Source organism: Oncorhynchus kisutch, linkage group LG27 (assembly GCF_002021735.2).
Source record: "Oncorhynchus kisutch isolate 150728-3 linkage group LG27, Okis_V2, whole genome shotgun sequence".
NCBI lineage: Eukaryota > Metazoa > Chordata > Actinopteri > Salmoniformes > Salmonidae > Oncorhynchus > Oncorhynchus kisutch.
The window spans coordinates 35,988,723-36,006,303 of NC_034200.2; the positions used below are offsets into that span (position 1 = coordinate 35,988,723).

A 17,581-nucleotide genomic window follows, 5' to 3' on the forward strand; every position below is an offset into this window, starting at 1 on the left:
CTGTGGGATATAATATGGGAGATAGTGCTGACTGGGACAACATTTTGTCTACCTTTTTAAAAAGCATATATATATTAGATACACAAAATGTTAAAATATAGCATATATATTGCAGCAAAATCGGCGCGCCATCAGTGGTACACTGGCTACCTTCTGCCACTAGACCCGATCGCTCTTCATCAGCTCTGAATTCAACAAGCCACAATCGCACTCAAAATCAATTGATCCACAACTAATCGATGTAGTATCTGAACCAATCACAGTTGACAACGAGTCCAGATCGCGGTCAAATGTAACAGTGATAAAATCGAGGCCAGAAGTGCCACAATACCAGGCGGGGGAGCCCCTTTCTCACCACACCAAAAGCAGCATCGCTTTGCCTCATTGAAAGGAAAGGGAGGAGAGAAATGCAGAGGGATGTAAGATGGCAGAACTACAAATGTTGCTAGAGGAAGAAATTCCGGCCGGTAAACGAGCGCTTGTGGAAAGCTACCAAAATCTATCGAGGGTTGCAGAATACTGTGAAAACAATTATGTACAGGTAAGGAAAAATACATCGCTGATAAAATGTTGAATTATATGCGGAATTCGTCGGATTTGTAGCCTAATGTTCAAGAACTGAGTGAAACCGGGGACAGGAAATGTTTCCCCCAGACCGCTAGACAGAGATCTAAATCACGAAATAGGCTTTTGGCAATGTTAAAAAATTAATAAAAAGGCGACCTAATCATTATATGCTTAAAACTGGTTACCATCTCGAGCTCTATTTTCATATAAGAGCACTGTTCGGGTGGTTGACCACTCTTGCGACCATTATTCACCAGCCATTTAATATCAATTTACAAAGCTAATGGAGACTATTCAGAGGGTGTGTCGTTGTTATGACCAAGGCTTGTCACTGACTGCATTCTCTTTGATAGGTAGGCTATCGAAAAGGCCAAATTGTTTTATTCGTTTCATCATTATACAACCAGGACTCAGTGGTAGACGTAACATAGTAAACGTAAATTGCGGAGCCCATCGATTAGTAGTTTACGTTTCGTAAGATATGCTACGATTTACAATTCGTATGATATGCTACGAATTACAATTTGTACAATAGGTTATGAATTGCAATTAGACAATAGGTTATGAATTACAATTTGTACAATATGTTACGAATTGCAATTATACAATATGTTACGAATTTGCGAAAACATAACGACCCTGGGTTTATAAGCGCAGATATCAACTCTGCCGATTGAGCATGCTTTCTTTCTAGGGGTTAAGGTTAGGTTTAGAAGTTAGGTGAAAGCGTTAAGGTTAGGGGAAGGGTTAGGATTAAGGTTAGGATCTAGGTTAAAGCGTTAAGGTTAGGGGAAGGGTTAAGGTTAGGATCTAGGTTAAAGCGTTAAGGTTAGGGTTAAGGTTAGGATCTTGGTTAAAGCGTTAAGGTCAGGGGAAGGGTTAAGGTTAGGATCTAGGTTGAAGGGTTAAGGTTAGGGGAAGGGTTAGCTGACATGCTAAGTAGTTGCAAAGTAACTAAAAAGCGCTACGTTTTTACAAAATTGCTAATTAATGAAAATGCAAAAGTTTTCTGTGATGAGATTCGAACACGCAACCTTTGGGTTGCTAGACATTCGCATTATCACTGTCTATCAGATTGACATTGTGGCAATGCATTGTAAATGGCATAAAGCACATTTCAGACTCAAACGTGACTTGCACATTTGATTTGTGCTCCACGAGTGTCCCTGAGAATGTAATATTACTTTACTCCATAGATTTTTTTGTTCCTCTCTCCCAGACAAATGGATTACATTTTAATAATCTGGATTATTGTCTGTGTATTGGATTAAGAACATGCTGCCATTGTTTACACACACCTGGTCTAACCTTTTACTGTCAACTGGTCCAAAAATGTGAAATATATAAATACAAAATGGCGGCAGGATCAGAAATGCCGTTTTGTTGAGGCTCTGACGATGACTCTCACAGAACAGCTGGTGATGTAAGGAGCAACCAATGGGGCCACCGGTTACGTCATATTGTAGAATCCAGATGAACCCAGCGGTGCAGTTGGATAGCTCATCAGTGATGCCATTGGGGAACACTACAGGTCATGAGGCTTGCTATAGCACCTTTATAACCAAATCATAAAAGGACACATCAAAAGCCTTATCCGTAATGACAGGCAAACAACTTAATTTAAACATCTAGTTTTACGTCATCCAGCTTCAAGTCAAGCTTGTAGGCCTCAAACTAATAATCTCTGGTTTCTCATAGTAAATGTCCAAGAGATCAATGGAACACAGCTTATCTGTTAAGGAAGGAAAACCACAAGCAACCGTATTTGTCAAAGCTGAGGCCCCACCCTAAATCCCCCTTCACATGATATCCTACTGACTCATAGATGAATCATGAATGTGTTAAGGCCGTGCCCTCCTCCAGTATTTAATTATAATAAGTAGCAGCAGGCCTATCTAACTAGTATAACCAGTAGGGCCCCTAGTTCTAAAGTACCAGGTTAGTATAATGTGGGTCTCCCATCACATGATAAAAGACTGGTTAGTCTTGGTAAAGAAAAAGGGGTTTGGAGATTAGGGGACGTTGTGTTTTCCAACACCTACCCTGATGAAAGAGGGTTAGGTTTGGTAAAGATATACAGTGCCTTGCGAAAGTATTCGCCCCCTTGAACTTTGCGACCTTTTGCCACATTTCAGGCTTCAAACATAAAGATATAAAACTGTATTTTTTTGTGAAGAATCAACAACAAGTGGGACACAATCATGAAGTGGAACGACATTTATTGGATATTTCAAACTTTTTTAACAAATCAAAAACTGAAAAATTGGGCGTGCAAAATTATTCAGCCCCTTTACTTTCAGTGCAGCAAACTCTCTCCAGAAGTTCAATGAGGATCTCTGAATGATCCAATGTTGACCTAAATGACTAATGATGATAAATACAATCCACCTGTGTGTAATCAAGTCTCCGTATAAATGCACCTGCACTGTGATAGTCTCAGAGGTCCGTTAAAAGCGCAGAGAGCATCATGAAGAACAAGGAACACACCAGGCAGGTCCGAGATACTGTTGTGAAGAAGTTTAAAGCCGGATTTGGATACAAAAAGATTTCCCAAGCTTTAAACATCCCAAGGAGCACTGTGCAAGCGATAATATTGAAATGGAAGGAGTATCAGACCACTACAAATCTACCAAAGCCTGGCCGTCCCTCTAAACTTTCAGCTCATACAAGGAGAAGACTGATCAGAGATGCAGCCAAGAGGCCCATGATCACTCTGGATGAACTGCAGAGATCTACAGCTGAGGTGGGAGACTCTGTCCATAGGACAACAATCAGTTGTATATTGCACAAATCTGGCCTTTATGGAAGAGTGGCAAGAAGAAAGCCATTTCTTAAAGATATCCATAAAAAGTGTTGTTTAAAGTTTGCCACAAGCCACCTGGGAGACACACCAAACATGTGGAAGAAGGTGCTCTGGTCAGATGAAACCAAAATGTTACTTTTTGGCAACAATGCAAAACGTTATGTTTGGCGTAAAAGCAACACAGCTTATCACCCTGAACACACACCATCCCCACTGTCAAACATGGTGGTGGCAGCATCATGGTTTGGGCCTGCTTTTCTTCAGCAGGGACAGGGAAGATGGTTCAAATTGATGGGAAGATGGATGGAGCCAAATACAGGACCATTCTGGAAGAAAACCTGATGGAGTCTGCAAAAGACCTGAGACTGGGACGGAGATTTGTCTTCCAACAAGACAATGATCCAAAACATAAAGCAAAATCTACAATGGAATGGTTCAAAAATAAACATATCCAGGTGTTAGAATGGCCAAGTCAAAGTCCAGACCTGAATCCAATCGAGAATCTTTGGAAAGAACTGAAAACTGCTGTTCACAAATGCTCTCCATCCAACCTCACTGAGCTCGAGCTGTTTTGCAAGGAGGAATGGGAAAAAATGTCAGGTTCTCGATGTGCAAAACTGATAGAGACATACCCGAAGCGACTTACAGCTGTAATCACAGCAAAAGGTGGCGCTACAAAGTATTAACTTAAGGGGGCTGAATCATTTTGCACGCCAAATCATTTTTTGATTTGTTAAAAAAGTTTGAAATATCCAATAAATGTCGTTCCACTTCATGATTGTGTCCCACTTGTTGTTGATTCTTCACAAAAAAATACAGTTTTATATCTTTATGTTTGAAGCCTGAAATGTGGCAAAAGGTCGCAAAGTTCAAGGGGGCCGAATACTTTCGCAAGGCACTGTAGTGTTTGGAGATTAGGGTCAGTTAGTATCATGTATGTTCTCCACCATAAGGTACCACCTACCCTGATGAAAGAGGGTTAGGTTTGGTAAAGATATAGGGTTTGGAGATTAGGGTCAGTTAGTATAATGTATGTTCTCCACCATAAGGTACCACCTACCCTGATAAAAGAGAGTTAGGTTTGGTAAAGATATAGGGTTTGGAGATTAGGGTCAGTTAGTATCATGTATGTTCTCCACCATAAGGTACCACCTACCCTGATGAAAGAGAGTTAGGTTTGGTAAAGATATAGGGTTTGGAGATTAGGGTCAGTTAGTATCATGTATGTTCTCCACCATAAGGTACCACCTACCCTGATGAAAGAGAGTTAGGTTTGGTAAAGATATAGGGTTTGGAGATTAGGGTCAGTTAGTGTCATGTATGTTCTCCACCATAAGGTACCACCTACCCTGATGAAAGAGAGTTAGGTTTGGTAAAGATATAGGGTTTGGAGATTAGGGTCAGTTAGTATCATGTATGTTCTCCACCACAAGGTGCCACCTACCCTGATGAAAGAGAGTTAGGTTTGGTAAAGATATAGGGTTTGGAGATTAGGGTCAGTTAGTATCATGTATGTTCTCCACCATAAGGTATCATCTACCCTGATGAAAGAGGGTTAGGTTTGGTAAAGGGATGATTTTGACTGCATGGGGCAGGTGAGAGTATCAACATATTCAGTTGCAGACTGAAAGAGAGAAGGTGGTTCAGCTTCTGAGCATTAATCAAGTGTATGACTCTGATTGGAGAGCATTATTACTGTGGTTTCCTTCCAGGGGACATTTTTAGACCACTGCAATTAGCTTGATTCTGTGGGAATTGTCCCACTCTGTTGTCTACCCTAGGAGAATCTCAAACCCCATTGGAGGAATTTTGGAATTTTTATTAGGATCCCCATTAGTTCACGCCGTAACCCTAGCTAATTTTCCTGGGGTCCAACACCATTAACAAGACATTACAAACAACCACAATCAAGACTTCACAAACATTCAACAAGTAGACAATACAGATGATTAAAATACCTGACAGGAAACACATTTAACATTCAGTTGATGCTTTCCATTTCCTGTCTAGTCATATGGTCTATCACATTAGATGTTCTTTCTATTTCCTGTCCAGTCATATGGTCTATCACATTAGATGTTCTTTCTATTTCCTGTCCAGTCATATGGTCTGTCACATTAGATGTTCTGTCTATTTCCTGTCCAGTCATATGGTCTATCAAATTAGATGTTCTGTCTATTCCTGTCCAGTCATATGGTCTGTCACATTAGATGTTCTGTCTATTTCCTGTCCAGTCATATGGTATATCACATTAGATGTTCTGTCTATTTCCTGTCCAGTCATATGGTCTATCTCATTAGATGTTCTGTCTATTTCCTGTCCAGTCATATGGTCTGTCACATTAGATTTTCTTCCTATTTCCTGTCCAGTCATATGGTCTGTCACATTAGATGTTCTGTCTATTTCCTGTCCAGTCATATGGTCTGTCACATTAGATGTTCGGTCTATTTCCCGTCCAGTCATATGGTCTGTCACATTAGATTTTCTTCCTATTCCCTGTCCAGTCATATGGTCTATCACATTAGATGTTCTTTCTATTTCCTGTCCAGTCATATGGTCTGTCACATTAGATTTTCTTCCTATTCCCTGTCCAGTCATATGGTCTATCACATTAGATGTTCTTTCTATTTCCTGTTCAGTCATATGGTCTATCACATTAGATTTTCTTCCTATTCCCTGTCCAGTCATATGGTCTATCACATTAGATGTTCTTTCTATTTCCTGTCCAGTCATATGGTCTATCACATTAGATGTTCTTTCTATTTCCTGTCCAGTCATATGGTCTGTCACATTAGATGTTCTTTCTATTTCCTGTCCAGTCATATGGTCTATTTCCTGTCCAGTCATATGGTCTGTCACATTAGATGTTCTTTTATTTTTTTTCTTGAAGGTGGATTTACTTTTTGCCTGAGCAATATGGATTGATAAAGAGTTCCATTCAGCTATGGCTCTATATAAAACTGTAGATTTAAGTCGATTTGTCCTTGGCTTGGGTTGTCTTAGCTGCCCTGAATTTGCCTGTCTGGTTTGGTGGTTATGCGTGTTGCTAGCATGTACTAACTGGCCTGAAAAATACTGTGTTTAAAAAAAGATATATAACATTCCTAAAGAAAATCATAAGACTGGACAGTAATTTGTTTTTAACGTGAAGCCATGAGAGATTCTGATGCATTTGGATAATATTCATACGGTTAGAGCAGAAGGTCAGAAGGGAGGGACCTCAGGCTTTCTCATCCAATGGGTTTTGAGAATGAGGCGAGAGGAGAGAGGATGTGAGGAGTATGCAATTGAGATTCTCCCCATGACCTCATCCTTTATTGCTGTTCTCTCTCTTCTGGGGAATGAGTGTGACTCATAGCTTCAATAGGCTATCTGGTTTGAGCTGTACTGACTAGAGGTCGACCGATTAATCGCAATGGCTGATTAATTGGGGCCGATTTCAAGTTTTCATAACAATCGGAAATCGGTATTTTTGGGCGCCGATTTGCCAATATTTTTTTACACCTTTATTTAACTAGGCAAGTCAGTTAAGAACACATTCTTATTTTCAATGACGGCCTAGGAACGGTGGGTTAACTGCCTCGTTCATGGGCAGAACGACAGATTTTCACCTTGTCAGCTCGGGGGATCCAATTTTGCAACCTTACAGTTAACTAGTCCAGCTTTCATATGTTCTCATGTTCTGAGCAAGGAACTGAAACGTTAGCTTTCTTACATGGCACATATTGCACTTTTACTTTCTTCTCCAACACTTTGTTTTTGCATTATTTAAACCAAATTGAACATGTTTCATTATTTACTTGAGGCTAAATTGATTTTATTGATGTATTATATTAAGTTAAAATAAGTGTTCATTCAGTATTGTTGTAATTATCATTATTACAAATACATTTTTAAAAAATCGTCCGATTAATCGGTATCGGCTTTTTGGGTCCTCTAATAATCGGTATCGGCATTGAAAAATCATAATCTGTCGACCTCTAGTACTGACTCATAGCTTTAACAGGCTATCTGATTTGAGCTGTACTGACTCATAGCTTTAACAGGCTATCTGATTTGAGCTGTACTGACTCATAGCTTTAACAGGTTATCTGATTTGAGCTGTACTGACTCATAGCTTTAACAGGCTATCTGATTTGAGCTGTACTGACTCATAGCTTTAACAGGTTATCTGATTTGAGCTGTACTGACTCATAGCTTTAACAGGCTATCTGATTTGAGCTGTACTGACTCATAGCTTTAATAGGTTATCTGGTTTGGCCTGTACTGAGTGGACAAAACATTAAGAACACCTGTTCTTTCCCTGACATAGGCTGACCAGGTGAATCCAGGTGAAAGCTATGATCCCTTATTGATGTCACTTGTTAAATCCACTTCAATCAGTGTAGATGAAGGGAAGGAGGCAGGGTAAAGAAGGATTTTTAAGTATTGAGACACTTGAGGCATGGATTGTGTATATGTGCCATTCAGAGGGTGAATGGGCAAGAACAAATATTTAAACGTCTTTGAACGGGGTATGATGGTAGGTGCCAGGCGCACCGGTTTGTGTCAATAACTGCAACGCTGCTGGGTTTTTCACACTCAAATTTTTCCATTTGTATCAAGAATGGTCCACCACCCAAAGGACATCCAGCCAACTTGACACAACTGTGGGAAGCATTGAGTCAACATGGGCCAGCATCCCTGTGGAATGCTTTCGACACCTTGTAGAGTCCACGCCACAAAGAATTGTGGCTTTTCTGAGGGTAAAAAAGGGGAGGGAGGCGCAACTCAATATCAGGAAGGTGTTCTTAATGTTTGGTATACTCAGTGTATATGGAGATGTGAACCACGGATACCAGGTCCTGTCTAGAAGGAGTGAATCACTGATACCAGGTCCTGTCTAGATGGAGTGAATCACTGATACCAGATCCTTTCTAGAAGGAGTGAATCACTGATACCTGGTCCTTTCTAGGAGTGAATCACTGATACGAGGTCCTGTCTAGACCGAGTGAATCACTGATACCAAGTGAATCACTGATACCAGATCCTGTCTAGACTGAGTGAATCCAGGTCACAAGCCAACAGAGGAGGGTATGGAGATCTGCCTTCCTCTGGAAAATTGTATCAAGAATTGTCCACCACCCAAAGGACATCCAGCCAACTTGGCACAACTGTGAGAAGCATTGGAGTCATCATGGGCCAGCATCCCTGTGGAATGCTTTCGACACCTTGTTGAGTCCATGGCACAAAGAAGTGAGGCTATTCTGACGGCAAGGGGAGGTGCAACTCAATTATAGGAAGGTGTTCCTAATGATTAGTATAATCAGTGTATAGTTCAGGATCAGTTCTCTCAATGGCAGTTCTCAACCAATCAACCTACTTATTTTTGAGCATGTCCTCAGTTACCCTCAGGTTCTAGGTTGTCATAATTCAAGCCTACTCTATTAATTGTGTTTGATTGACCCCTTAATAGACATCATCATCTCATCATGTTCAGGCGACCTGTTTCGGAAGCTACACATGTAATTAGTGGAAAATTAGATGAGAAATGAACACCACAGGTCAGTGAGTATTGTACACACCATTGGGTGATTAAACTGTCACCAGCTATGCAGAGGATCACTGATACAACTATTAGTCTACAGGATTTGAAGGAGATGGGGTAAAGGGGGTTAAATGTGTTGAGTGGGATGGTTTTCCCTGTCAATTTCCCCTTTGCCTTGGATTCAGATAAGCAGTCTTGTGTTGTAATGTACTATCACTTACAGATGTAGGATCTTAATTTGATCACCATATTGTTGCTGAGACTTTTCCTACACAGCAGGAAATGCAAAGTTGTAGTGTATTCAAAGTATAAAAAGCCTTCTAAATTTAGTAATTTCCACTTTTTTTTGTCATTTCCATTTTGCCCTAACAATTTTTTTTATCAACCCCTACAAAAAATGTCCATTATATCCCACATAATGTTTCAAATAATATTTCAAATTTCTTGTTTCTTGTTGCTGCTGGATTATTTTCCTGCTTTAGCAAACTGCAATGATCACTATCATGAATTTATTTCAGTTGACAAAACAACTTCAAACAATCGTGTCCCCTGGAGAATATTTTTTATCTTAGATTTACAACATTAACTACAGTAGGGAGTGTTTTGTTGTGGTTTTACTTGCTTTCCTCTGGTGATCAAGTGTTGATGTACGATGTCTTCAGAAAGTATTCATACCCCTTGACTTATTTTGGTTGTGTTACAGTCTGAATTCAAAATTCTTTTTTACCCATCTACACATAAGTTAAAAGCATGTTTTAAGATATTTTTGCAAATGTATTGAAAATGAAATACAGAAATATCTTATTTACATAAGTATTCACATAAGTATTCAATACATGTTAGAGTCACCCTTGGCAGCGATTACAGCTGTGAGTCTTTCTGAGTAAGTCTCAAAGAGCTTCTCACACATGGATTGTGCATATTTTCAAAATTATTAAAACTATGTCAAATTTGTTGTTGATCTTTGCTAGACAACCATTTTCAAGTCTTGCCATAGATTTTCAAGCAGATTTAAGTCAAAACTGTAACGTGGCCACTCAGGAACATTCACGGTCTTATTGGTAAGCAACTCCAGTGTAGATTTGCCCTTGTGTTGTAGATTATTGTCCTGCTGAAAGGTGAATTCATCTCCCAGTGTCTGGTGGAAAGCAGACTGAACCAGGTTTTCCTCTAAGATTTTTCCTGTGCTTAGCTCCATTCCGTTTCTTTTTTTATCCTGATAAACTCTCCAGTCCTTAACCATTACAAGCATACCCATAACATGAATCAGCCACCACCATGCATGAAAATATGGATAGTGGTACTCAGTGATATGTTGTATTGGATTTGCCCCAAACAACACTTTTGTATTCAGGACTAAAAGTTCATTTTTGCCACATTTTTTGCAGTATTACTCCAGTATCTTGTTGCAAACAGGATGCATGTTTTGTACAGGCTTCCTTCTTTTCACTCTGTCAATTAGGTTAATATTGTGGAGTAACAACCATGTTGTTGATTCATCCTCAGTTTTCTCCTATACCAGCCATTAAACTCTGTAACTGTTTTAAAGTTACTATTGGCCTCATGGTAAAATTCCTGAGTGATTTCCTTCCTCTCCAGCAACTGAGTTAGGAAGTACACCTGTATGTTTGTAGTGACTGGGTGTATTGATACACCATCCAAAGTGTAATTAATAACTGCACCATGCTCAAAGGGATATTCAGTCTGCTTTTTTCTTTTTTACCCATCTACCAATAGGTGCCCTTTGCGAGGCAAAACCCCCCTGATCTTTGTGGTTGAATCTATGTTTGAAATTTACTGCTCGACTTACAGATAGTGCATTCAGAAAGTGTTCAGACCCCTTGACTTTTTCCACATTTGTGACGTTACAGCCTTATTCTAAAACGGGTTAAAGGGATGTTTTTACTCATCAATCTACACAAAATACCACATAATGACAAAGTGGCAAATGTATTAAAAATAGAAATACCTTATTTACATAAATATTCAGACCCTTTGCTATTGGACTAGAAATTGAGCTCAGGTGCATCCTGTTTCCATTGATCATCCTTGAGATGTTTCTACAACTTGATTGGAGTCCATCTGTGCACAGACCAGCTGGCTGGAGTGTTTACGGACATATTCAATCTCTCCTTATTCCAGTCTGCTGTCCCCACTTGTTTAAAGATGTCCACCATTGTTCCTGTACCCAAGAAAGCAAAGGCAACTGAACTAAATGACTCACTTCTGTCATCATGAAGTGCGTTGAGAGGATAGTTAAGTATCATATCTCTTCTACCTCACCTGTCACCCTAGACCCACTTCAATTTGCTTACCGCCCAATAGATCCACAGACGATGCAATTGCCATCGCACTGCACACTGCCCTATCCCATCTGGACAAAAGGAATACCTATGTAAGAATGCTGTTCATTGAGTATAGCTCAGCATTCAACACCATAGTACCCTCCAAGCTCATCATTAAGCTTGGGACCCTGAGTCTCGACCCCGCCCTGTGCAACTGGGTCCTGGACTTCCTGACGAAGGGGAAACAACATTTCCCCTTCGCTGATCCTCAACACAGGGGCCCCACAAGGATGTGTGCTCAGCCCCCTCCTGTACTCCCTGTTCACTACATGACTGCATGGCCACGCACGCCTCCAACTCAATCATTAAGTTTGCAGACGACACAACAGTAGTAGGCCTGATTCCAACAATGATAAGACAACCTACAGGGAGGAGGTGAGGACCCTGGGAGAGTAGTGCCAGGAAAATAACCTTTCGCTCAACGTCAACAATTCAAAGGAGCTGATCGTGGATCCACATCAACGGGACTGCAGTGGAGAAGGTGGAAAGCTTCAAGTTACTTGGCGTACACATCACTGACCTTTTCTATTGTGTTATTGACTGTACATTTGTTGTGTTGTACGTCTGTTTAACTGTGTTGTTTTTGGCACACTGCTTTGCTTTATCTTGGCCAGGTCACAGTTGTAAATGAGAACTTATTCTCAACTGGCCTACCTGGTTAAATAAAGGTGAAATTTAAAAAATTTAAAACGGACGATTTGAAATGGTCCACATAGACAGTGTGGTGAAGAAGGCGCAACAGCACCTCTTTAATCTCAGGAAGCTGAAGAAATTTGGCTTGGCCCCTAAAACCCTCACAAACTTTTACAGATGTACAATTGAGAGCATCCTGTCGGGCTGTATCACCGCCTGGTACAGAAACTGCACCTCCCGCAACCGCAGGGCTCTACTAGAGGGGGGTGCAGTCTGCCCAAGGCATCACCGGAGTCAAACAACCTGCCCTCCAGGATACCTACAGCACCCGATGTCACAGGAAGGCCAAAAAGATCATCAAGGACATCAACCACCCGAGCCACGGCCTGTTCACCCAGCTATCATCCAGAATGCTAGTTCAGTATATGTGCATCAAAGCTGGGACCGAGAGACTGAAAAACAGCCATCAGACGGTTAAATAGCCATCACTAGCCGGCTTCCACCCGGTTACGCAACCCTGCACCTTAGAGGCTGCTGCCCTGTATAAATAGACTTGGAATCACTGGCCACTTTAATAATGGAACACTAGTCACTTTAATAATGTTTACATACTGCTTTACACACAGGTGGATTGTATTTATCATCATTAGTCATTTAGGTCAACATTGGATCATTCAGAGATCCTCACTGAACTTCTGGAGAGAGTTTGCTGCACTGAAAGTAAAGGGGCTGAATAATTTTGCACGCCCAATTTTTCAGTTTTTGATTTGTTAAAAAAGTTTGAAATATCCAATAAATGTCGTTCCACCTCATGATTGTGTCCCACTTGTTGTTGATTCTTCACAAAAAAATACAGTTTTATATCTTTATGTTTGAAGCCTGAAATGTGGCAAAAGTTCGCAAAGTTCAAGGGGGCCGAATACTTTCGCAAGGCACTGTATATATATATATATACTGTATTTTAGTCAATGCCACTCCGACATTGCTCAATCTAATATTTATATATTTCTTAATTCCATTCTTTTACTTTTAGATTTGTGTGAATTTGTTTTAGATACACCTGCACTGGTGGAGCTACGAACACAAGCATCTCGCTACACCCGCTATAACATCTGTTAAATATATGTATGTGACCATTTGATTTGTAAAGCCCCTCCGGTCAAACCCTCCCCTATTCCGGACGACTCTCATGCAATTGTGCACCACCCTATGGGATTCCCGGTCAGGGCCGGTTGTCCACAGCCAGGGATCGAACCCGGGTCTTTAGTGATGCCTAAATGCAGTGCCTTAGACCACTGCAACACTCGGGAGCAAAATACTTTTTGGACTGTGTGGCTCTTGGTTCAGTGTTTAAAAGGAGAACGTTCTGGCCTTATAGACTGGCCGCCCCTCAGCCTGGTTCCTCTCTAGGTTTCTTCCTAGGGTCCTGTCTTTCTAGGGAGTTTTTCCTAGCCACCGTGCTTCTACATCTGCATTGTTTGCTCTTTGGGGTTTTATGCTGGGTTTCTGTATAAGCACTTTGTGACAACTGCTGATGTAAAAAGGGCTTTATAAAATACATTTGATTGAAATTTGATTGATGGTCAATAGCCTAATCCTTCTCTGTCTAACACTGAGATGTATCGCTTGTCCTCAATGACCCTGAATTGTAGGTGTGCCCCCTTCCCTTATAGTTAAATAAAGCCATCACTGCAGATGAGACAGACATTCTCCCAAATTCATTCACTCAACCCATTCATTGTGTTGACTTAGGTGCTTTCAGTGATAAGGCTTTAGCCATGGTTTGATTTCTAACGAATGCAAAATGTAGTTATGGGTATTTAAAGTCACTCATTCATTCTGTACTAGTATCCAGATGAATGAAAGCATGGGGATATTCACTGAGTGAACGAAACATTAAGAACACCTCTTTCCACGATATAGACTGACCAGATGAATATTCAATATTAGGAATTTGTTCTTAATTTGTTCTTAATATTAGGAATTGTTCTTATACTTAGGGCTTTTCCGGTGACCGTATTGCTGTCACACTTGCGGTCACGATTCATGAAGGCAGCCAAATTCCACTTGACCGTTTAGTCATGGTATTTAGGCTTCTCCAAGTTCTGAAGCTGATGATGGTCATTAGCAGTATACTAAACTTGCAATCTGCCTGGTACTCAGCACTCTATTGTCCCTCTAATCACTCTTGACATCAATGAAAATGTATTTGAAAATCTAATCAGTCACTTCATGAGAGCTCATGTTGCGCAACATTTCAATAGGCTATGCAATTGTGCGAGAAAATAAGAGTGATGGCCTCTACTAAAAAGAGGAGGAGCAGCTTTCTATAGTCTAGGCCTACTTTATTTATTTGTCAACTTTCCTAATATTAAAGACATTGCTTATATTTACAACAGGAGTATAGCCTACCTGGCTGGCATGAAAATAAACCACAGGGAAAAGTGTCCTCCATTCGCTATTTAAGTGCATAGATGACATGTATTTTTTATTCATTTTATTTTTTCATTTATATTTTCCAACGGGGCTATACATTTGGGTGAGTTTTTTTCTCTTGCCTGAGTAGCCTCGTTTCACTGCCAAAAATACAATTCAGCGAAATAACAACACAATGTCAAATACAGGTGGCCTCGTCAATCCTATTAAACGTTACTCTCTCCCAGGAATTCCACTGATGGTCCGTATGTAGCCAAACATAGCTGCTGCTCATGTTGCTATCTGTACTGATAGCGCAAAAGCCATGACAGGGAGACATAGTGGAGTGGTAACGCACGTGCAAGCAGTTGCTTCCGATGCCACTTGGGTACACTGCAGCATCCACCGAGAGGCTCTTGCTGCCAAGGGAATGACTGACAGCTTGAAAGACGTTTTGGACACTACAGTGAAAATGGTTTGCTAAAGCAAGGCCCCTGAACTCTTGTGTATTTTCTGCACTATGCAATGATATGGGCAGCGACCATGTAACGCTTTTACAACATACAGAAGTGCGCTGGTTATCAAGGGGCAAAGTATTGACAAGTTTTTTTGAATTGAGAATTTGAATTTTTTTGAATTTTTTTGAATTGAGACGAGCTTAAAGTTTTCTATACTGACCAAAATGTTCACTTGTCTGACCACTTCCGCGATGACGAGTTTCTCACACGACTGTCCTATCTGGGTGATGTTTTTTCTCACCTGAATGATCTGAATCTAGGATTACAGGGACACTCCGCAACTATATTAAATGTGCGAGACAAATTTGAAGCTATGATTAAGAAGTTGGAGCTTTTCTCTGTCTGCATTAACAAGGACAACACACAGGTCTTTCCATCATTGTATGATTTTTTGTGTGCAAATGAACTCAAGCTTGCGGACAATGTCAAATGTGATATATAGTGACTCACCTGAATGAGTTGGGTGTGCAATTACGCAGGTACTTTCCAGAAATGGATGACACAAACAACTGGATTTGTATCCCTTTCATGCCCTGCCTCCAGTCCACTTACCGATATCTGAACAAGAGAGCCTCATCGACATTGCAACAAGCGGTTCAGTGAAAGTGTTATTTAATCAAAAGCCACTACCAGATTTCTGGGTTGGGCTGCGCTCAGAGTATTCTGCCTTGGCAAATCGCGCTGTTAAGACAGTGGATTCTCGGCCCTCACTAGCATGAAAACAAAATACAGGCACAGACTGTGTGTGGAAAATGATTTAAGACTGAGACTCGCTCCAATACAACCCAACATTGCAGTTATGTTCATCCTTTCAACCACACCCTTCTAATTAACCTGTGGTGAATTATTCACAATTTTCGATGAACAAATAAGGTTTTATATGTAAGATGGTTTAATATAGAGCAAAATGATTGAGTATTATTATATTATTATTTGTGCCCTGGTCCTATAAGAGCTCTTTGACACTTCCCACGAGCCGTTTAATAAATGTATTGTATAGTGTGTGTGTGGCAGGCTTACAATGATGGCAAAAAACAACATTTGAGAGTGCGCTAACCCTGGTGCTCGAGGGGGTACACAGCTGGAGGTTGAATGTTTGAAGGGGTAGGGGACTATAACACGTTTGGGAACCACTGATTGAGTATATGTGAAGGCAAGATTCAATCAAAAATGCCTTTTATTTGTGACTTTTTCAAATCATAGTTGCACACCTCATGTAGCCTAGCCCATAGGCCTATATGTTTTAATAAGGCTAGTATCACACCTCATGTAGCCTAGTCCATAGGCCTATATGTTTTAATAAGGTTAGTATCACAACTAAAGTGGAGAAATAACTTCTTAGAATGAACCACATTAATCTGCTTTACATGGGGTGTAGAGCCTAACTACATATATAAGCAGCTCGTGAGTTTCAGTTTTCGGGAAGATAATTTTCACCATAAAAATGCACCTTTATAATAAATCCGTTACCAGAATAATCACATTTGCGGTCAATTTTGATAATGCTGTTTTACGCTGATGGAACATTCACGCTTATAGCCTACTGCCATGTGCGCATTGCTGCGCTTATAATGTGAAGAAATAGCCTAATAGTTTATCAACATTTTAACCTAAACGTTCTGATCTGTTGCGTCAGCCACATTGCGCAAAATCGTTTTTTTTGGTGCTAGTGGTTGTATTAATTTGGGATCTATCGTATCACACAACTGTCCCAGACTATGTTTGGAATATTTATTTCACGCACAGAATAGAATAGGTGAACTTTTGTACTATAGGGGATAATAGATTAACATAGGCTCGTGCTTTTGTTGTTCTTTAGGCCTACTCATCTTGTTGGCTGACGAAAAGTAAATGTGGACCGTTCTTCCAATATCTTCAATATGCACCTCGGAATTGAATAAGGACATGCGCCGTTGTGTCCCCGATGTATCTGTCTTCACTTGTAGCCTGTGAGAAAGACCCGATCACATGATGGAGTACGTAGCACTCAGGGAGAAGGGTACAACAGCCACTGGCCGCAAAAGGCAAGGCATTTTTTTTTGCGTGCATTACGACCACACAAAGGGGATGCCACTATGAAATGATCAAGTGCTTGTCAAACTGTGAATGAGTGACTGATTTATTAGTGTGTACAGCCTGCTTAAAAAAACAAAGCAGAGCTCATGCCTTTCAAGCGAATGTTTTCAAATAATCATTAGAGTCGCATCATGCAGCCTTACAATGAATTAAAAATCAAAATATATAGCCCAGTGTTTGTAGAGCAACTAAAGTTGCATTAATTACTCTAAATTAAGCATATAGGAGTACCTATTTCTTTTGTTAACCACTCAACACTGAATAGTCGCATCGTTTAGAGAAAATATCCTTTCTATTTTATTCAGCTTTGTTCCATATTGTATTCTTCATGCAATAAAATAATACCACGGAATTCTAAGCGAATCCTGTCTGCTAAATGAACTAGTGTAGCCCACAGCCATATGGCATAGCCAGATCAGGACCTAACATAAGGACAACTCAAGAGTATGCTATTCTGTTCTTCTGAAATAGACTATATTTTCTTAAAATCATGCTTTTTTAGACCTGTCTAAAATAAATAATGGATTTATTGTGAAGGTGTAGGCTATATGAATGGACAGTTCCTAAGGTCTGCATCGGTGGCTTGTTGGCTATGTGTGGAAGCCAGGAGATGCTACATGTGTTTATGTTAATTAACAGTCAATTACAGTGAGACCGACAGTTATTTGCTTGACAATCACCGGCTGACGGAATTTCG

The 17,581-nt window shown here is 40.3% G+C and overlaps 1 protein-coding gene across 6 annotated transcripts in view; it reads left to right on the plus strand.

Moving 5' to 3' along the window:
* The first annotated feature begins 107 nt into the window (after positions 1-107).
* LOC109871905 (abl interactor 1) overlaps positions 108-17,581 on the plus strand; it is a 47,033-nt gene continuing 29,559 nt past the window's right edge. For all 6 annotated transcript variants that reach the window (XM_031806968.1, XM_031806972.1, XM_031806969.1 and 3 more), the window contains exon 1: positions 108-541. In XM_031806968.1, the coding sequence (XP_031662828.1) occupies positions 425-541 (117 nt within the window). In that variant the 5' untranslated portion in view covers positions 108-424. The remainder of the gene's footprint in view (positions 542-17,581) is intronic.